The sequence below is a fragment of the Solenopsis invicta genome, chromosome 8, assembly GCF_016802725.1.
Source record: "Solenopsis invicta isolate M01_SB chromosome 8, UNIL_Sinv_3.0, whole genome shotgun sequence".
Classification (NCBI taxonomy): Eukaryota; Metazoa; Arthropoda; class Insecta; order Hymenoptera; family Formicidae; genus Solenopsis; species Solenopsis invicta.
The window spans coordinates 12,574,797-12,598,295 of NC_052671.1; the positions used below are offsets into that span (position 1 = coordinate 12,574,797).

General features: G+C 38.4%; 1 protein-coding gene across 4 annotated transcripts in view; it reads left to right on the top strand.

Annotated features, from left to right (window-relative positions):
- LOC105200675 overlaps positions 1-23,499 on the top strand; it is a 180,634-nt gene that overhangs the window by 895 nt on the left and 156,240 nt on the right. For 3 of the 4 annotated variants that reach the window (XM_039452410.1, XM_039452411.1, XM_039452409.1), the window contains exons 2-4: positions 924-3,389; positions 3,463-3,596; positions 4,362-4,497. In XM_039452410.1, coding sequence (XP_039308344.1) covers positions 1,064-3,389; positions 3,463-3,596; positions 4,362-4,497 — 2,596 coding nt within the window. In that variant the 5' untranslated portion in view covers positions 924-1,063. Of the gene's footprint in view, positions 3,390-3,462; positions 3,597-4,361; positions 4,498-23,499 lie in introns of all 4 variants that reach the window. The other variant, XM_026137708.2, reaches the window with a different exon arrangement.

Genomic DNA, 23,499 nt, shown 5'->3' on the forward strand with positions numbered 1-23,499 from the left:
TCTCTCTCTCTCTCTCTCTCTCTTTCTCTTTCTCTCGCACACTTGTCAGGGCCACTTGTGGCCGTTCGTCCGTCCACGGGCGCTTTTTAAAGGGCGTGCTGCCCATCGATGTTGCGTTTTCTCTCATTATCTCCTCATACGTAGCTTCGCGTCGTGACCCTCTCGCGCCGTGTCGTCGTGTGCCATCGTCGCCGCCGCTGCTGCTGCTGCAGCAGCCGCTCCTCGAGAGCACCTTTGTCCATTCGCCGCCGTGCCGTGTATCGCGTTATACACATACGTAAGTGTACAACACGGGGCACCACACGGAGCGCACACTCCGAGAAAAGCTCAGAGTGGAGAAGGACGCGCGCCGTGCGGGTTGGTTATTTATCGCGCATCGAGGAGAGCCTCTCTACCTACCTGTCGCGGTCGCCGAATCGCGGCACGGGCGCAGTGTGATTTAAAGGGATCGATTTGTCAACAAGTCGATGAGGGAGAGAGCGCGCGCACAGTGCCCGCGACGTGGAGCGGTGCGGCGGATTCTCGCCTCGCTTGCGAAGTATCATTACGATTTCCGTCGTGCGCATCTCTCTCTCTCTCTCTCTCTTCTTTTTCTCTCGTTCTCGCGCGCGTATGCCCCGATTCGCGAGCGCTTGTCGTTTTATTGTAACGTAAATTCCTTTTATTACACGTTGATAAAAGCGGCGCGCTCGCGGTGGTACCTTATCCATTTTTCCCTCTCCGATCGTGTTCGTCTCTCTGCGAAAAATATTTTTCTACCGCGACGAGAAAAAAAAAGGAGCGCCGTGAGAAAGATAAGTTGTTAGCGATCTCGACGATCGGTTCTTTCTTTTTTTTTTATTTCGCTGTTGAAACTATAGTGTGAATAATATAGTCACATTTACCTCTTGACCATTTTATATGTGCATTGGGCTTGGTTACAGATAAATCCAGATTGCGAGCTATATCGCGATTATATTAAAATCTACAATGGCAGTTAGGTAGTTGTGGAAACTAACGTTGGACATTCGCGAACTTCGAGCATATTTATATTTATTTTGAAGATGTAAAGAATACAATCATAATGAAGCCACAGAAGAAGGCTGTTGTTGCCAAAAAGGCAACTAAAATGCCAACAGTCGCCAAGAAACGTCGCACATTCACAGAGAAGATTATGCCAGATGTGAAGAGGGAAAAGAAATCGAAGAAAAATGATAAGCTGGAAGATTCAAAGAGAAAGATAGACAATGACAAGAAGAAATTAGAGAAGGCGGAGGAGAGGAAAAAATTGGATGACAAAAAGAAGTTGGAGGAAAAGAAAAAGGAACGATTGGATGACAAGAAGAAACAATTGAGTAAGGATAATGAAAAGAAATCTGACAAAATTGACGAGAAAAAGGCGGAAAAAAGAGATGATAAAGCAAATAGCGAGGAAATGAGTCAAGAGAATACGGACAAGAAGAAATTACCGAAATGCGAGGAGAAGGCGAAATTGGAAAAACAATCGGTGGATAACAAGAAGAAAATAGAGAAATCGGAGGAAAAGAAGAAGACTGTAAAATTGGACGATAATACGAGTCCCGAGGACAATGCGAAATCTTTGAATACACTAGAGAATAAGGACGCGTCTGAAAATAAGATTGATATCCCCTTTGCTCCCGTTAAAAAAAGAAGCAAAGATGAGAAGAAGAAAGTTGTCAAAATAATTAAATCTGATCTGAAATCAGTGTCGAAGAATTCCATTGTGAAGGATAAAAAATCTGAGCGCAAGAAAATTGTTGAGAAGGACGCGACGAGCAGCAATAAGATTTCTTCTCCTAGAACGAAGAAGGATTCTAAAACGAAACAAAGTCAGAAGAAGGGCATTACGAGAAAAACAGTTCTGACAAAGAAGCCTCATTTATCGGTAGTTAAAAGACTGGTGGACAAGAGGATCAAGTTAGTTAAGCCGATGAAAGATGAAGAAATGAGCGAGGACGAGGACGCGGTCAAGAAAGCGAAGAAGAAGAGTGGTAACTTTGCTAAGAGTAAGACTCTGCAAGAGAAGAAACCAAAGCTAGCTAAGCACATGAAAGCCAAATTGCCTCAGAAACATTCGAAGATCAGTGCTGTTCTGAAAAGGGAAGACAAGTTGAAAACTATAACGGAGAAGATTATGGCGAAGAAGAAAATTGAATTGAAAGAGTTTGACGAAGTTTCGATCGAACATAAAAAGATCGCGAGCAAAGACGACGCCTGTCAAGGGCCAGAAGTGAGCAGCATTAAAAGCGAGATTGAAGAAGACAAGGATTCCGATAAGTGCAAAGAGGAGAGTATTCAACCAAAATTGCAGGATAATAAGAAAGCTATCAAAAGTGGTAACAAAATTAGCTGCAAAGCTCCGAAGAAGACCGGGAAAACGATAAGGGTACAAACGGAGAGCAATAATCAAACGTCAGTTTTATCCGAGGATGCATCTGCTGAGGAATCCAACAAACAATCGAAAATCTCCGAAGATGGTGCAAAGTCTGTCACAAATTCCAAACAGGAGCAGCAAATCGGCGCTGAGAATATGATCGAATTGAATCTGAAGGTTGAGGCAATGAATGGTGAGAGTGCCAGTGGCGTTACATCTCAGTCTGACTCTGAGGATGATTCTGACGACGAGTACAAGAAGAGTAAGCAAAAGGATACCAAGAACAAGGAGAGGGCTAGCTCGCCATCGGACGAACGTGCGCGACGAATGCGACTTTTTGGCTTTTGGAGCGGACCAAAACGACACAGGGTCGCATCATTGAATGCCTTGGCTAAAGTTCACTGCCTCTACGAAAATGAGACCGGCGGAGTCTACCTTGGTGGTTTTTGCAAACCGAAACCCGAGAAGGAGAAGGAGAAGGAGAAGCCGAAGAAAATGAAGGAGGAAAAGGAGGAGCAGCCACGTAAGGAGAAGGAGAAGAAAGTCGAATGCAAAACGGAGGAGAACGTTTCGAAGAGAAAACTGAGAAATGTGCCGGGATTACGTGGCAAACATTGGGATATGATGGAGAGTTCGTCATCTTCGTCCTCCTCCGATGAGGACTGCGAGAAGGAAAAGAGTGCTGAACCAAGCAAGAAGAAAATGATCAAGAGGAGAAAGAGAAACGAAGAAGTAATGGACCTTAAAGACATGGTTGTTTGCAAGAGGATGGCCAGTCTTAATGCCACTGCCATTTTGGCTGCTTCCTACTCCGATGAGAAAAATCGTTGTGGTAGCAGCAACAGCAGCAGCGATTCCTCCAGTGAATCGGAAGTAGAGATAATTAAAAGACGTAGACAAAATGACTCAGACGTAGATAAGAAGAAGTCGAGACAGGGCTCCGATCCGGAGGAGGTTATTAAGCCATCCAAGAAGGTTGTCATCGTTAACCAGGACACTGACGTCACTATCACTGGTAATTAATCATGCGTGGATTAAACGCGAAAACTCTAACGATCTTCTTACAACGATAACAAATTCTTTTCAAGGTGTATACGTCAATCAGACCCGGTCTACCCATCACGAAGGTTTTTGCAGTATTGCCGGTATGCAGTACAGAATCAGTTCTACCAGTCACACTCAAACTGCTGCTACCGCGGTGGCTACTGAACTTCACGATCAGGTTTGTGTTTAATTCAAAATCTTTTGTTTCTCGCATGTCGTACAAACCGTACATGTACCATTTATATGAGATGCGCGTCCAAAAGTTATCGAGTATTTATAGAGGAAGCTTATAAATAAATACAGATAATGAGTGATAAGCGAATAATATGCTAAAGGCAGATATTTTGAAAATGTCATTTCTGCTCTATTAGTAACCGAAAAATACGTTAAAAAACGTCTTTAATGAATCTTTTCAACATTTAGATATTTAAAAGACATGAGAATAGTTTAAAAGTAAATATTAAACAATTAGTAACAGTTAAATATGTTTTTATTTTATCTTTTTGTTATAACGTAATTCTTATAAAAGCTATCTTAATCCTCCGTGGTCTAACATTTTTTTTTCGCGGTTTTCCTAGTTCAACTGGGTCATTGGTGCCTGATAGTATTTTTGAAAGGATTTTTTGAGCTCTAAAAAAATCTAAAAAAATTCTGATACACTCTTCCAACATTTCAGAGTATGATTTTACAATTTTATTGTTTGGCCCGAAACGTTTTTTATTGTACGCGTTCGAATTTAAGGCAGAGTAATTCAGTTAGATGGACGACGAAGGATGAAAAAAAATTGTCATAAATTGTTTTATATGTTATATATTTTTTTATTTATCATATAATTTTTACTCACATTCTTATGAAACTGCAAATTCATTTTTTAATTATTTCTTGAAGTGTTATTTAATCGAATACAAATATATATTTTCGATTATGCATTCCCTTTTATTAGCAAAAACCCGAACAGCCTTGCAAGTCCTACACGCCACTCGGTGCATTGTCTTCTATGCAGCCACCAGGTAGCCAGGGTAATCATCCTAACATGTCACCACGCAGGCATTCAGCATTCTCGGCCCCTCATCAACACGGTGAGTCAAACGCACCTGCATGTTTCTACGCTTTATTTGCCAGCTCCATCAAACACAACCGTAATTATCGAAAGCTGCATCGTACTTTACATTCCTCTCTGTTTATTATTCGACGTGAGTTAAATTAAGTTTCCACGGACCGCATTTCACGTGAATTTACACCGCTCGTTATATTAATTTACTCGCCTCTCTCATGATATTCATAATACAAGCTGAACGAAGAATTACGCGTGCATTGGATAAACGCGGAACGCCGGAACGCCGTATAGCACAAATTGAAATCTCGCGTAAATTATAATAAATTATCTAGTACGGTGTTTTTCAACTGATCAAGGCGCTGCAAAAATTGCTCTCTTCTCTTTATTTCGACGTACGCTACTGCGCCGTTTATGCGTGCGCGTGTTATTGCACCGCTCGGCGATTTCCTCTTTCAACCCGTGGCGAGCGGTTGGCTTTTCTCTTTGTTCTATTGACGCTTTCTCACCGTTCTCTCACCCTTTATCCCGCTCGCGATTCATTGCGAGGCATGCACACTGCACGCAAGCCGAGATGCCGCACAGCCCCGATGACAGCGTGCGAATACACGTGTTGTATGCATATGGAAAGCCGCGCGTACAGTTTGCGCCATTTGCTGACGATTCAGAATCGAGAAGACGTCGCTCGGCTACGTATTTACGTCTCCTATTATTCTGTTTATCCTAATGACTTGCGTAATTACTGGCCTGTTAATTTTATTCACCAATTATTCCATGCGTCTCTAATATCTGAAGTTACGTAGATAAGCGAAGGATACGCAACGTATATAACTCTTTTTATACTTAGTATTTCATTATGCTAAGTATTTATCACACTGAGATCTTGATTTGACACCCATGATATAAAAGAATATTAATTAGCTCAGATTTGTTAAAATAAGGTTGCACTGTTGTTGAATGATGTCGCTACAGATCGAATGTAACACGTTCCGATTTTGATTATATACACGTGTATTAGATACATTTTGTTTTAGATCGAATTAATCATTAGAATGATAAATTTTTCTTAATCGTGCTTAACTTTTCCTTACGCAATGAATTTCGAGAGCAAAATTCACATATATTTCACATAATTCTTTTCGCGGAAACAATATTGAAAGCATTATCTTATTTTGTACTCTTTGAATCGGAATCAGTGTATTATTCAGTGAAAGACAGTGAATAAATAGTCCGATTTCAGTGCTATACTCAACACTATATCAATCAGTGACATATGCACTATCTTTCACCGATAATACACTGATTCGATCAGTGAGAGTACTTCCTTCTTAAACGAAATTACTGAAAGACAGTGAATAATTGCTGATGATCGCAGTAATCAGTACAGCATTGCAAATCAGTAAGATTTCACCAATTCGGATTTAGAGAGTACTTATCTAATTATCGCAGAAGCAACATAAAGTTCTAGTTATCATTCTAGTTATCAGAACTTTAAGATAAGGTCAACAATGATCGTATTAAACGTCCGAGAGCAGAAGCATTGACTTTTCGAATATTAAAGGATGTAACGTCCCCAAAAATTGTGTCTTACTTTCTGAGGCAGAGGACATAATAAATTAGAAAACTTCTTTCTAAAATTCGAGAAAATGCGCTTTCTCTGACATTCTAGAGATTAATTCAAGAGGGGCCCGGATTTACGTGTAAACCGAACGAGCTGGAGCCAACAGTCTCACGTTATAAGAGGTTTCACGCGATATTAAAAATGACCTTCTTAACATTTGATGGAGGGAAAAGCGTCTTTAGTCATGGGGCAGTTTAAGACTGCAACAAGTTTAATCCTTAGTCAAGCGAGAAACTTATTGCCGCTTCCAAAATATCTACTTCTTATTATTAAAGTAATATTAAATAACATCTAACAGTAAAAAAAGGTAGGAATGTGTGTGTGTGTGTGTTTATTTTAAAGTTAAAAGTATAAAGCAATCAAAAATTAACTTGTTCCACAACATTTACGTAAACGTTACGCGTAAAAATGTTTAAATAGCTGCGGAACGCGTTGCGCTCTGTTTGTCTGATGATGGTACGAAAATAGATATTGCCTGGATAAGGATTAAATCAACTATCCTGAGTTAATTTACGTAAACTTTACGGGCGCTACGCTACTCCCGAACGGAGCGTTTCGTGGAAAGGAGCTTCGTTTCATCGTTCGTTTCTCTCAAATCGGACGTACGATTCCCTTAAGGTTTGTTCGGTAAGAGCAAATTACACGTGCGTCTCGTCCGCAAACACGCGCCAACGCGAACGATGTTGCACATCCGCCTGCACAATTATCCCGCGCCGGTTTCCGAGAGCAAGGTCATTGCGTGCTAGAATCTTACTGGCGCAACGTCGTGTGCCAATTCCGAAGTACCTTCTATAAATCGTATGAAATTAAGACGAGAAATGCACTGCTCTTCACAGCAATGTTTTTTTTTTTCAAACACATATTTTTTCTAGTTATCGGTCTTCATCAAATTGGAGACACTCTGTACAGATACACACGAGCCTTATTTCTCTTCTGTAAAATAAAAAAAAATTGCTTTGAGATGCGTGACCTCCTAACGGAAGTTTGCAGTAGTTCGAATGATTTTGATAAACTTAAGTCACACGGTGTGTAAGAGTATGATTCAAGAATTATCCGAATGAGGAGAAATAACGTTCGAGAGTACCGGGAAAGTTCAGAGGGGAAAAAAGAGGACACGCAATGAATACTGGTTTTCAAAGATCCGTCTTAATACCCGCGCGTTCCCGACTTTAAGAAGTTCTCTAGTCTCTTTTTATATAATGTAAGAACTTCAAATTTTGAGAATACAAGTTTAGGATTAATATAGGAGGCATTCTCCTGAATATTTTCTCAAATTTTTTTCATCGTGTAGTTTTCTTTAGATAACTTTTTTTAAAATAGCATTGAGTTTATGAGAAGACGAGTTTTGAATAATCTAATAGAAAAAGAATCTGAAAATTTTCAAAAACTATATTTTTAGGAAGGAATGGAAATTAAACAACTGGAATAAAAAAAATGAAGTTTCAGCGTAACATATTCGTGTAGGAGTATGAAATATTCATGAATTACACGATTATCTTCAAATAATGACGTCATATTAGTGGAAACGTGGCAACATCACTTGTTAGTAAAAGCACGCGTAACTCAAATTATTCATTATTTATTATTTAGAAGATGGCAATGGCCAGAAGCTCCCGTGTTAAAAGCAGGCTTGTGCCATAAATTTCAAGATTACATCTAATGGATTATTTACGTACTCTTTACGTTAGGTTTAATAAATCTTTTTCAGGCAATGTAAGTTATTATATATTGGATAATATAGTACAGAAAAAATAATTAAAAATAATTAATAAAAGTGTTAATATATCTGATTTTAGTATGGATAAAAATAAACATATATATATATATAAAATTAAAATTAACAAATGAAATATAATTTTTATCAGAATTAGGCATAAAATTACAGTTTTGTATTTGACGTCTGGTGACAACTTGTGACAAACATACACATTTGTTTTATATAAGTTTTATACTTTGTACGTGTAAAACAAGCATAGGTCCCACTCAGCATAGCATAAAGGTATAATACTGTGTTTTTAGACATGAGCTAGTGGTTTTAGCACAAGAGAAAACTTTGTTTGAAAATTTATGTACGTACGTATGTGCGTGCGTTATCAATGTAGTTTTGTAGAGATATGTTTATATTTACTACTATCATTATTAATATCTCACGCGCACATATATCACTCATTTATTAGAATAATGACATAACTCGAAAAACAAGCTTAAAAAATTAATTTAAATATTTTGAATCATTAAAACATTAAATTAATTAAAATCATGAAATGATTATTTTTAATCCTTTCAAGGTTTAAAAAAAATGTTTCATTCGAACTAATGATTTTAATAAATAACAATACATTAAAAGTTTATTTTGTGTGATAAATCTGAAAATAATCACCTATACAGAGTCCGACGTTATACTTTTTACATTCAAATCTTTTGTTTGCAATTTCTTTCGCTTCTGTAGTACAAATATCTTTTTTGTCTTGCCGAATGATTTTTAGTTTTTTTTTTTTTTTCAATATAAGAAGGAAAATGTCTAATTGTTAAATATAAAGGATTAGATAATCGAGGTTTACCAATTATAGATTTACGCTTTGAGTCATATTTTTCAATGATACTTTCAATTAGGTATAATTTGAAATCGGTAAACGATGGATGCAGAAGATTTCACATTTTGAATAGAATATAAGCATTAAAAACAGAAAAATTTTTCGAATTTTGTTAAATGACTATATGAGTAAATGCGATCTTAAAAAATCGAAAATTGCAAGTATGATGAGTGATGACGTACATCATAAAGTGGAGTCTAAAATCCTGATTAAAATGGTACTTTATTCATTAAGAAATATTAATCCATTCTCGTAATATTCGAGTTCCTATAAATAATAGATCCAGAGTCAGTGCGATTTTGGCGTAATATTTGATTACAGTGTAATAAAAGGATCATTAGTTCTTCATTTGACGTACTGAAGTCTCATCTAATAAAAATATACTCTTAAAACAATTCTTTTTGACTTACGACATTCTTCTTGATGCAAACTTTTCTTTTCTTATTTCTCTTTTCAATTTTAAAAACTCAATTATATAATTATATCAGTAATAAAAAAAGATCTTCAAAGATCCGTTCTTTTCTTGTACACAACTTATAACTATTAATTTTTGAGTTATGTTATTGACGTAGGAAATGAGCGATATGTCAATTCGGTACACCCAGAGAAAAATTAAATTGATAAAATTGTTTCTTTAACTTGGCTTTTTTAAGTCGAAGTGAAAATTCCTTTGCGGAAAATAAAAATCTATTTGATTTAAAAACATAATTATTAGTCTTTTAAAAGTAAATTTGTTCACAAATTATTTCTTTAATTTAAACAAATAATTTTTTAATTTAAAGAAAATATTGACGGAAATGTAAGAAATAATTTACACAGAAAAACAAAATTTGTTGCAAAACTAAATAACTGTTAAATCAATCCAATATCTATTTGATTGTATCAGACTAAAATATTATAGTTCCTTAACAAATTTTATTTCTCAGTGTAGTTCCGGTTTAAAAATATATTTCTCTCAATAAAAAAAAAAAAAAAAAAAAAAAAAAAAAGATTCCACAACCGAATTACTTCTTTAATCCTAATAAGAGGAGCAACCAAAAAGTTTCTACAAATTCAAGAAACCTTTTCTTTAACCGTATAGCAATGAACAAATTTCTTTGAGCCAAACAAATATCTTTCAACTCCAAGAAACCTTTCTCCGTATAAAATTAACGTCTCCAGCATCCCCGTAAGTAGGCATTCGAGGTGTGCCATTTGCTAAGTTGTAGGAACACCCGGTAGAACCGCAATCGAGCCCGAAATTCGCGGAGCGCGAGTTTAATACTCCCCTTCTTATGTAAACCGTGTGTGCTGTCGTTGCTTCCGACTACGCGGTGCTCCAGTGTATATACCATGTCGGAGATCGCGCGCGTGAGAGCGACCGCCGCCGCCGCCGCCGCTGCCGCCGCCGCTGCCGCCGCCACCGCCACCGCCACCGCCGCCACCGCCGCCGCCGCCACCACCGCCGCGCCGCCGGCGGCTACAGTGACGGCAATGGAGGGGCGACGGCGGCGGCGGCGGTGGTGGGGTGGTAGTAGCGACGGTGGTGGGGAGAGGAAGCGCTCATGGTAGTGGTGCGGCGCGCATATACGCGTCGCGAGGCGCACACCTGACAGTGCTCGAGTGGTAGTTGAGGAGACGAACGTGCTCCTCTTTTTCGGTCCGGCCTTCCGTTGCGTTACTCGGTCGCGCACGCCGGCAGGTCCGAAACGTCGCATCATCGTCGTCATCGTCGTCGTCGTCGTTGTCGTCGTCGTCGCCGACGTCGCCGCCTCCGCCTCCCTCTCGCGGTGTAGTGCACGTCGCCGGCCGGGGTTGGACGCGAGTGTTTGCCACTGGTGTGTTTGTCGGCTTTCGAAGAGGAGACAGTGTCCCGCGTACTTGTGGTGCGCGTTGTACCGTGTAGCCGCGCCGGGGATACGAACGTGTACGAAATGGAGCCACGGTGCGAAAAGTAGGTAGAGAGCACTTCTCACGAGGTCCAATTGCACCGAGCCGGTCTTGCCCGACTGAATTTTCTCCTCGCGTCCGTCGAGCGCGCGCCGTCAAATGACCCTCGTTCCAATCGATCTACGGATAATTTCTCAGTTGAGAATTCTCACTTGACTCGTCCTTACTCGTCTCGTTGCGACGACGTTGATTCGACATCTTCCGAGTCGGGGAAGACGCGAGGCACCTGGCGTCGTCGACGAAACGTCGAGTTTTTTTTTTCCGGCGTGCGTTTGAAGGTTAGACGTGTTCGATATGCCGCCGCGCATTAACGGCGGAGAACATGGCGTCGTCGCGTCGAATTTTTCGGCGCCACCGAAAACTCGGGCGCCACGCGCGCGCGGATTGAATCGAGAATATTTATTTATGGCCGAAGGGCAATGAGGTAAACGGGGCGAGAGTCGGAGGACGTCGTGTTACAACAGTCGACACGGGCTGTCGGTGCAATTCGGCCGCGGTGAGATTCGACGAGTGACACGTGCGGCGCGCTCGACGTTTATGCGTCCCCCGTGATCGACACGGACGGGACGGGAGTCGTTGTTGTCGTCATCATCGTCGTCGTCGTCGTCATCGTCGTCGTCGTCGTCGTCGTCGTCGTCGTCGTCGTCGTCGCGGTGTCACCTTTCGATTTGCCGGACGCTCGTTGACGAAGCGACGAACGAGCGCCGTCCGATAGATATTGACGGCCGTTTTCGTCTCGCGGTTAGTTTGATTGATGTAGATTACCGCGAATCATTCTCCCGTGCCATGCCACACGGCACTTCTCTCGTTCGCAACCCGCGTGTTGCCGAAATGAGCATTTCGAGCGCGAGACAGACGGAGGAAATTTCAAACCGTTCGAAACTTCGCGGCGAACGCCTCTAACGGTTTGCGAATAATTTCTGCAAACGTGTGATTTGCGAAGTGTGACGGCTTTAACTATTTAACTGTTAACTGTTTAGTCCCTGCGTTTCCGAGCGGATGGTAAACACGCCGGGTTGTTGAAGCTCGGAGTCGATCTTTTCTTGGCGAAAACGAGAGGGAGAAGCCGTCTATTCTGTATTTCTTTGGGTCTAGCCAAATTAATTTTAACGACGATTCTTAAAGTTTTAACTGTACGCAGTTGGAAAACTTGTGTTATATTTAACACGTATTGCCAAACAGTCTATTCGAATCTGCGTGTTAATTTAACAGAATTTAAGATGAATATGTTTGGGGACTGACACGTAAATATTATTAACTTGGAAAATGTAACATTGACAAAATTTGAAAACAGATTGCAAAATCGCATTTCCTTAGTAAAATTAACATTTTTAATATGCTGGAGCATACAATTTCGATTTATTTTGGAATTTACGCTTCAAAACTACATTATTTTTATATTGTTTGTTTATTTTTCTACAAATTGTGCTATTTTAACACTAAGACTTTGCGCACGATAGAGAAATATTAAATGTTAGGAATAGGAATTAAAAGTTTAGAATTTAGAATCAGTTTCCTCAAACACTATAGATAAGTAATGAGTTATGTTGTATCTTGTGTATGTGTGTACAGAACATTTATGTCTTACGTTTTATTCGTATCCATTGTGCGTTACGTTTCATATTCATTGAGAAAATTGATTTTAAAATTTCAATTCCTATTTCTAATACCTAATAGTCTTCTATTGTGCGCAGGGTCTAAAAAATGTTGAATATCAATTTAACACTAAATAGTTAAGAATAGGCAGTCAAATCAATAAAAATAAATTTTTTGAGAATCAATTGCAAAGAAATGAAAGCAAATCCAGATTTACCCTTTTATCCAATGTTTGTTGCTAGTATATAGAGAGAAAAAAATTGTTATTAGACATATACGTTTTAAAAATGGCGATAGGAATGTTTGTTTACAGAGTTTAGAAAATAAAATATCAACATTTTTCTTGTGGGAGTTTGTTCATCAAATTCATCAGTTTTTGACTAAACCTACAAAAAAATAGAAATCAGTACAAAATTATTAAAATGGAGGTAAAAAACAATGATTTTTCCGAAAAAAAATTTTTTTGCGAAAAAAATGTAACTTGATTTTTTTGAAAAATTGTATTTTTACAGATTGTTTTGGAGATTTAGGTGGGAACATTTGACGCATGTTTCATACATTCTAAAATTTTTTCAAATTATTTTAAGCCTCTTTTTCTTTGTAATTAGGGCAAACTCAAGAGAAAAAGTTTCGACGAAAACGTGTTTAAAGTTTTGAAACATTTCAAAGTATAATACAATTAGTAATACATACTTCGCATAATACAATTTTAATGTGTTAATATCTGTAAATGTAACATGAGAAAGGAAGGATGCATTTTCAAAAAAGGCAATAAAAAATCGATTTTTTGACTGCCTAGTTTCTTTAAATAACACACATTATGTTAAATTAAATCTCGAAGTTATGTTGAAAATTTAACATAATTTTAACAGAACCAATTTTAACATAAACACAAAATATTTTTAAACTGTGTAATATTTGTCATTCTGATAATTAAACATTAAATAAAAATTCTGTTAAAAATTGGATTCGAATAGCAAAAGCAATATGCTTTTTGTTATTTATTTATTTATGTTCTATTTATTATTGGCTCATGATTTTAAAGTTGTGTTAGCGCTCCCCATATTTTCGCCAATAAAATCAATTTTAAACTTCACCAGCAATAACATTATGTGTTTACTGTCCATCGGTTTTAACAGTCTTTATATAATATACAAACGCTAATGATTAATTTAAAATGTTATAACAGCCTCGACCATTTACATAGTGATTAAACATTATCGACGCTAATCGACTGCATAATCGATGTGTATATCGACATAAATCTTAATGTGTAAAGCGCATTGTGGCAATTTAAAATTTAAAAGGAATAAAAAATTATTTTTGTATTTTAGAGGATAACTGCAAACTCTTGAACTACAATTTATTCTTTATTTATCTTTGTATTTTTTTTTTACATGAGACACTAAATTTGCCCATAAAAGAGACAATTGTTGAACAATAGTATGGGTTACAGTTTACATCGCTTACATTATTAAACGTATAATTGAGAATGTGATTTTTCTTGCGATTTCCAAGATTGATTTTAATATGAGCGACACGCATTCGCGTACTTTGTTTTCATTACATTCTTAGGTCGTAAATTCATTCTACAAGCGCGCGCTACTACGTATATTCTTTACATACTCTTTCGGCCGCGTTTTCCTGTCATCATTATTTTATTGTATTCGTTCTCTCGCCCGAAAACTCGCGTAACACTAAAAACGACAATAAAACAAGGTCGCAGCGTGCACGTCGCAACCTTCCCCGGTCCGTGTAATCCGTCTTCCTCCTCCCCCGGAATTATTTTGGATCATCCCCTTTACACTCCGTTTACTAGCTCCGAGCAGATCAGGGATATTTCGCGACATGATGAAACGTTGGAACGGTAAACGCGCGACGTGTCTTGCCCGTAGAGGAAAATATAGAAGTATCGATGGCGTAGACACGATATGCAGTATTTTCGGATAACTGCTTTGCGAAAAAGACAAAGAGACCTCTGTTAATCTTAAACCGCATTAATATTGAGGACGTTGAAAGTCGTGCACGGCTCGAAAAGCGTCACAACACATTTCAAACAGATAAAACTTTTTGACAAATCCGGTTGTATAATTCAATTTTAAAATTCCGCAAGGGAATGAAATATCGCTAGATTTTCTACGTGTGTTTACACTGCCGTTAATTTAGTTATATGCTTTAAGATTAAAATCACAATCGTTTGCACGTATTTAATAAAATATTCCATATTATGATAAAATTACGTCTCTTCTCATACAATTACGAACATGTGTGCTGAATAATGTGTATAAGCAAAATTGCGGATACGAAGTATTAGTTCTACACCATTAATACCAGATAACCATCGCGTGTTCGAGATTCATAAAATTAGGTATGCACTTCCACCGCTTACATATGTTATGCTTGTGCTTCGGGTGCTACATGCATATCAATGACATGAGCGCGATTCGTGTATAATAGGGATCGTCGCGCAACCTTACGAAATCCTCAAAGTTGCTCCGAAAATGAGGAGATCACAGGGCGAGGGAGGGATGGAGAGGAGGGGCGGGGGGATAAGCCTTCTCATTTCGTCCGCCTGTATTCCTCCGCCGTTGTACTCGTCGACAAGCATTCGTAATTGCATTGTATGCATGGGGCGAATCGCGACACCGGGGAGCACGAAGTAGCTACTATCGCGCCGTAATATCGAATGCGACGCGGGGCGTCGCGATGCACGCGGGGCGCCTGAAACGCATCGGCGCCACTTAGACACGCGGTGCGGTTATCAGAGGCGGGCGGACATGGGCGCGCGATGGTTTTAGTCGAATTTGAAAATAGACTCGTGACACACACGTACGTACACGCACGCACGCACGCACGCACGCACGCACGCACGCACGCACGCACGCACGCACGCACGCACGCACACACGCATGCTCGCGCGCTCGAATGGGACCTGGCCCCTCGCCAGCTTCCACAACGTTATAGCCGAGCGGAAGCCGGCAATTTCCACGGCCGTGACTGATGCACCGCCGAATACGCGGAAGAGATAATAAGGCTCGCGCAGGATCTTCCGCGAATCACGTGTCTCATGAGAAGCACGAGAGAATCCGCTCGTTCGCGTCGATTTCGCGTGAGTTGCTGGAGCGGAGTGCTCCGGATACGTCGTTATTTCTTCTCGTCGATGGAAATCCAGCGGAGCGGCAGCCACCGTTGCGATATACTCCCCAACATGAAATTTTAGAGAGACAGAGTCGGACTTCTGAATACGCGCGATTGAATCGAGCCGATCTGGAATAAAATCTTATCGGGAACAATTGTGATTTTTCGTAAAATAATCGGGATTAGCGCGGACTGCTAAACTCTACTCGCATGCTCCAGCGTTATTCGAATTCATGGATATTGCTCGGATACCCGATTATCCTAGATATTACATGGATACTCGATATTGTATCAGGATACCATTTGGGCGCTTATTCCGAAATACCTAGAAATTTACGTTCAAGAATGCTTTGTTTTAATCTACTCCATCGATTGATAATGTTTTTTCTATTTAAGCAGAATCTAAATAATATGACTAGTCGTAGTTACTAGAAAAATGGATTAACAATCATATTTTGAAAGTGTCGCGGTTAAATTTTTTCTTATACAGAACAAAATTGGTGTCAAATGAACAATTCATTGTTTTATATATGTATGAGCAAGAATATAAAATCTTCTTGAAAGAACGGGCAAATTTTCTTTCTTTATGTAAGCAAATTATGTCCGTTTAAGATTATTAAATTTCAAGAAGATCATATTCTTGCTTATATAGGAAACAATGAATTGTTTATTCGATACTAATTTTTTCTGTAGTATTTTACAACGTGATTGAATTTCTTGGAAACAAAGAGGCAGCATTTGCATGAAAACTTGATCTCTATGTAAGATTATCAGATTGCGTAGTATTTTGCCTTTACAGAAAGAACAGGTTTTCTGCAGCATCTAAAAATTTAGCTAGGTACAGATCGGAAAATGATTTTACGTTGGGCCATCGAAATAATTACGTAGGATGCTCGAACGTGATAACGTTGCTGGAAACAGTTTTGACGTTCCAGCAACTAAGTTAATCCTTAAACACACCACTGGGTCCTGGTAGATCCCGTACGAAATTTCGGTCGCTTGCTGTGTAAAGAGGGAATAAGATAGAAGGTACAGGTTAGGAGAGAAAAAAATTCGAGGTCTCCACTCTCGATCGCGACATTATTGATCAGTTCCGAAACTCAATTAGAGTTCAAACGGTACCGAAACAAAATTTTTTAAGAGTTTGCGGGATCCATGTGCTGTGTAATTTTTTGGGGGTTTGAACAGTAACGACAATAACAATTATATATATTGTACTAATTTGGCAGAAAATAGTCGTAAACACAATATAAATGTTTGAAATGTTCGTTTTCTCGTGTGTCGATAGCAAAGAGCAAATATTGGGGAAAACTACTCTTTAAAGCATGGTTAATGAAATACTATAATAAACAATAATTTTGAAAAGAAGAATATTGTTTCATTTGTGCAGAACGCTCCCTTTTGTGAAACAAATTAATTTTAGACGCCTTGAATTAATTATCAAAACGCAAATTTTCGTTGTTATATAATTATATTTTTGAAAAGGAATGACAATACCATAACTTTTTCATAAAAGTAGCATTTTTTAGCTTTAAAATACGGCATTATAAAATCCTTAAAAATTTTTTGTTGCAAAGATATGATTAAAAAGAAATACATTTTTTTTACATATTTTCTTATTTTTGCTTTAATGATTTTTTCTTAATAACTTCACGATAGATCATTTTTTGGGCAAGTTTTTGGTTTATACTGTCACGTTTTTGAAAATCTGAATTTTTATTTAAAAAAGTTTTGTTGAAAAATATTGATTGTATCCAAAGTTAGGACTTTTCAAAGTTGCACAAGTTTTCCAAACCCATATGGTGTGTTTACGATTGGCGCCGAAAGTGATTAAAGGTTGAACATTCAATACAAATTTTTAAATGGTTCTACCTCATTTTCTGTATTTTAGCAAAACTGTTTTTTTCGTGTGCAATCAATTTGAATAATTCGTTAATCAACAGCTCAAAGTCCGAGTTCCGCGCTCCAATAACACGCGTGCGACTCACTAACCCGAGTATATACCATTGTGACGATTTCCGTTCCGGTGACGAAAGTACGTGGTCCATCCGTTATAAATCCGGCACCGTGCTTTTAAGCTCTCGGTAGAAGCTGCGCGAGTTTCGGCTCGTGTATCGGTCGCGAGATCACACGAATCCTCTTATGTCGCGGTGAAACGGCCCTTTGAAGTGCGCTTCAGGGTAACGCCGCGGAGTTTGAAATTTACGTTTGACCTGCCGGTTAAGATAAACTAAACGTACAACTTCCCGATGGGTGGAAAACGACCGGTATGAAATATCGATTAGGTCACTCCGAGCTGCGCGATATCGGTTGTGGGTCAGCACTTTAAACCCGGTAATGACATCATATTGCCGCGAAAAGCGACACAGGCCGTCGCTATTAGAAGAAATGAGGTGCCGAATACCAAAGTTCTTTCAGCTCTTTCGGAAGAACGCATTCTTCTAAGCCAGTGATGCGCAACCTTTCTTAAACCGACGGTCACTTTCAGAAATAGACAAAGTCTTGCGGATTGCATAAACACACACATAGGCATCGATGGATAAGTGAATGGTGGATAGGTCGGTAGAGAATGAATGGATGGATGAATGGGTGAATGGTAGATGGTGGATGGGTGTATATGTATGCATTGTGTGTGTGTATGTGTGTCAGTTAAAGCAATCGAAAAACAATGCATGCGTTTCTCGAGGTGTTCTTCAAGTTCTGAAAAAATTGTTTGAGAGTTACTCAACAAGGGTACTTGTGTGCGTAAGTGCGTAATATTAAAAAAGAGAAAAAAATGAATAAAAACAAAATTGTATGAATTATTTTCAAAATGATCAAGACTTGCAAATCACATTACTCTATTTTTATCGTTTGCGTAAAACAGAAAATATGTGTTTTTATATTTTTCGACTGTAAGTCGGCGGACGGTGGATTGTGCATCACTATTCTAAGCTATATTTATAGTATCTGTTATTTCCGAGAGGTAGTAAAAGAAGATGTATGGGAATATTAATAAACGCTAGGAAGAGGCCGTTTATACGAATCTAATCTCTCGGAGGGAATCGTGTCTGTTATTCTTACGGATGCCTTTCAAAGGCATTTAGAGCGGATTGAAAAATAGCTCCTTAAACGTAACATTAGCGACCGAGTTCTTTATTTACACACGAAAAATGGGTCACTCGCGGGGGTTAATCAATGAAGTAAACAAAGAAAGGATAAATGAATCAGCGAGCTCTCGCGGAGCTGGACGGTGTGGCCTCGTGGGATTTGGTGATAAACCGTCCCTGATTGAGAACGCCTACTCGTCAGTTATACGCGGGATATCGAGGGTAATGGAGCCGCGGATCGTCGTTCGCTCGAAGCGATTCGTCGAAGCCGATGGAAGTCGAACATCGTCCAGTTTAATGCCGCGTTTACGATCAAATAGGACGCGGAATCGTGCTCCGGTTTCCCCGTTGGCGGCCACGTCGCTTCCGAAAGGTTTTTCAATCATAACTTTTATTTACGTGAACGGGTTTATCGCTTTGGCTTTTATTACCATGTGCGTGTCTCTACCGGTCTGCTGCAATGTGTGTTTACCTTGTTCGCTGAATTGCTCACGTAATATCGCTGAACGTATTCGGAAAGCGTGTAATAAATTTTTCAAACAGATGTCTCGCTGCAAATAAGGTAGCGAAGTACAATGTGAATTTGCAAATTTATTTTCATTTCCAAAGATATATGTTACGAGGTCAGACAGAGCGTAGCTAGATGGACTTTGCCGGGAAGTACGAAACGATAGTGTCGTCACTTTGTGGTAATCGCAACAATTATAACAATATACTTTCGCGTTAACGACCCTATTAACGTGCTTTTTTTTTATCGTAATGGCGAATCGCGTGGAGCATGTACTGACGCTGTTGCGAAAGGGCGACTAAATTTCCAGAATAATTTATGGCTATCGTATACGAGTGGGATGACGTTGGATGGCTTTTTGTCGTTCAGTTTTTGGCACATACCAACATTCAGGAGACATTTGCGTCGTTCTCGCTTAGGCGTCGTGTTATTACTGCGTCGTTAGCTTGATCTTTTTTTTGTACATTCATCCCGGCGAGTTTCATTTGCACAAATCTAACGTGACTGAGATTGGAGTCCTAAATAATCAGAGAAATATCATTGAACACTCTCAACAGCGCCGTGTTGTTTCCTCACTTAATTCGCTAATTATAAGAAAAACAAATACAGTTTTAAGTGTGCGGTTTTTGTTGTGTACACGTGACGGTAATAATTCGTACAGTATAAGTACAGCTCTCATTATATTAGCATTTCTATTTATATGTAAATATTTGAAATAGCGTGTAAACTTCATCTAATCTAATCTAACTTCTTTGGAAGTTGTACAATGAATACGATTCCTTCTTCCGAAGATTCTTTTTCTTATGCAAAATAAAGTGTGAAGTTTTATATATGTAAGGCGTTTAGAAATAAGATTTTTATGCACAGTACACAACACTCGACATCCACAACATTTTATTTTGCATAAGAAAAAGTATCTTCAAAAAGTGCTGTGTCTAAAAACCTATTTTTTTTTAAAGATGTTTTTAGGCATAATACATAACACTTTACGCTCTTCTACAAGAAAACCTTCCACCTCTTGATCTTGCATATTTGTACTGCAACCACTTTCAATATATGCTGAAGATGGCTCAAAGGAAGAGCCGAAACGTATACGGTGCACTTGAATTTAAATCGTGAACGTCTTTATGTTATTTTTGCGCATCATTTACCGCGCCTGACTCGTATCCGCTCTGCATTTGATTTTTTCTTCGCCTTTTTTTTAATATCTTCTCTTTAGACTGATAATAGATATTACTACTATCTACTGAAAACATAATGGCGAAATATCGATATACCGATTGTGAAACGACGTCTCTCTCTGATTATCTGGGACTCCAATTAAGATATGTTGGTCGCCAAATTTTATTACGGCGATGATGCTTCAAACTACGTTACAAATAAGCGCGGGAGATGATGAGATCTCGTCATCTCTTTTTTTTTATCGCTCGCCCCGCGGCACGTGGCGTCATACGGAACTCGTGACTTCCTTATCGCAAATATTTCAACGAGTCGCGAGTAAGAGGGACGAATAAGGTCCAGATAAATATTTACGCGGTCAAACTCTGAACGACGTGGCTTCACGCTCATACGTGCTCGACAAACAGATTCGTTCGACGCCATCGTCGACAATCCAGAGCTCGAATCGGATTGAAATACGCTGAAATATTTAGTTGCGATCTTTATTCACTATTTTGTCTCTTTTAATTGGTAGTGCACCGATGAAATAGACATCCTGCCGTATACATATAATATAAAATTACAAATTACGCAATTGAAAACTATTTCGATTGTTTTCCATTAGACGTGCGTCGCGATTTATTATTGTATTATTATTATTTTTTTTTTTTTAATAGCGAATTTCCGCGACGAAAACTGGTCTACTCATCTCTATTGTTAGAATTCAGATAAATGCATTTATTTGCTCACAAGCACTTTTATTAAATCTCGACGGGAATTCAATGTTTGCAATGTACGTTGCGCATTAATGAAAGTCATGTGAGATATAGTTACGAACTCGTTACGTATATTACGATAATAACACGTGCACTTGAATATTTCGGAGCAGTAATCATTTTTGTGTTCTCTTTAACATGCAAAGTGTAAAATATAATTTGAGGTAAAAGTTTCTATTGAACATTAAAATGTTCGAAGGTAATGCGCCTTAATTCGTCGTATCGAACTCATCGAGTTTAATAAAGATTGAACGGGTTAAATATTTATTGATCGAATGAGATATCCCTGCGTAATTTATTATACGAGAGCCATGAGGTCTGTTATTATTGAGCTCGGCGAGAATATCTCTGGAAATTGAGGGTAAAGTGTGATTGAAATTATCATGTATGCTCGCCCGTTCCAATTGAAGTCATATTTATCATCGCGTTCGTTAAAAATAAGCATTTTCAATCTCTTTTCAGTACAAGCGAATTAATCGAGTTTCTTAAGAAGTTTGACCAAAGAATGACAATTTTAATGGAAGGCATGTATCTTCTTACAGAAGACACACGTGATCTCATTTAAATATTACTGTCCGTACAAAATATCCGAGATATATTTTTAGCTCCTAATACCGTAGAAAAATTAATAATAATAAAATAAACGGGTGTTAAATTTTATCAACGATAATTCAGTTTTAATTTTACCGTGACGCTAAAGCGCCGTTTTATGCTATTTTTATTATTGACCCCAAAATAGACGCAGCAGTCAATAAACAAGGGACAACTTGAAATATTCGATGGGCACTGGTTTCGCTTAAATATTGGAAGAAGGGCGGCTGTCGATAAATTCAATTTGACTGGTAGCATCCATTAGTGTTTATAAACGAATCGATTAATTAATAATAAAATTTACTACATCTCGGCTGTGACTCGGCGGAATGAATAAATGATTGCTTTTGGTTATAACATTGGCGCGGTTTTGATGTCGTGCATCGCGAGTATTAATTAAAAAGCGTACCACACCTATCAATTAAAAAGCACACCGTACCGTATCATCGTCTGGAGCAGGAGTCCACTAGCCGGCTCTGCATGGGTCTCAAAATTGAATCTCATGAACACGTTCCGCATGCGAGTGGAAATTAACGTAACTGATATTTAAGTGACCCGCGCGCCCGATACCGTAGTGTAATTCCGAACTTCGTTAATGCCGTGCTTTCGCGCTTAGCACACACAAGCGGGGTATTACGCATAGAATTAATTTATACCGCGGGGAATTTAAGTACGGAGGGCAATTTCCCTGGGTGCGCAGAAACGACGTGCCTGAAACAATGTTTTCGGCAGCGGCGGCGGCGCCGCCGCGCCGTTTCGTACTGGAAAACATTTGAGTTTGCAAGCTGATTTACCACGTGCGAGAGAAATCACGCTCGTAACGCGAAATTCCCACGGAAGAATTACATAAACGAGTCGAGAGTATCGAGTTTGCGGTTCGAATTCTAGACACAGAAACGCTTCGCATCAGTTTAGTTTTCGTTAGAGGAAGGGGTGCAATACTATTTTGTCTTTTGTCAATGATTTAGTAAATATTAACGCAACACAATTCTAACCGACGCTAGTTTACTAGCCATAAAGTTCTACCAATCATCCTATAGGTAAAAGTTTATCGAGTACATAGAACGAACGTATAATTTACAATTTATTGAAGAGGAAAAAAGGATGCGTTTGTGAAATAGCAGGGGAATACTAACAACTAGTACTTCTAATGTCATGAAAAGCACTTTTATTTATAAAAAAAACAAATTAATGAGCTTTTGTACATTTTACACATAAATAAGTGTTGCAAAACAAAGTTTTATGAATATTATGTAAAATATATTCTATTACAAAAAATTTTTTTATTAATCTGTTTGGCTTAAAAAATTTTTAAGTAAAACGTAACACTTAAAAAAATTTTCTTTGCTTCTAATAAACATTTATGCAACGTCTACAATGAGGTTATAAAGTCGCAAGAGAAATGCACATGGCGGACGACCATAGCCTACATATAACATGACTTTGCCAAATTCATACACACACATTACGACACACATAAATGCAATAATATTATTTGAAATTCGCATTCAATCTCTTTAAGTTAGATTAAAGCTAAAAAATTAATATGTAACATACTTCTCAAAATTACGTAGAGAGTATACATTTGTAAAAATGTTGGCTATCTGCAAAATTGAAATTCAGCTTTTATAAAAACAACATTAATAAGCAGTAATCATTCTACAATGTCTAAACTGTAACGAAATAATTGTAATGGTTGTTCTTAGAATTCAACGCGAATTATACGAGATATCATGATATTCCATCATCCCAGTTATATTCCACGACCGCCGTCCTTCCTCTATATCAATTTGATTTTTTTTCCTCCCAATTTCAATAATATGTCTTATATGACGTAGCAATAAGCGTGATAAAATTTTATGGGCGATTGAAAAATTACATGTGTTATAAATGAATGGTCGGGGCTGGTTTTCGTGGATAATTGAGACCGGGAATTTTTCACGGTCGAGACTTTTTTGCGCTTTATTCGACGATTCTTGTAACGAGGGAGAGGCAGACGATACATGTGGCGAACTTTATGTGTGTTT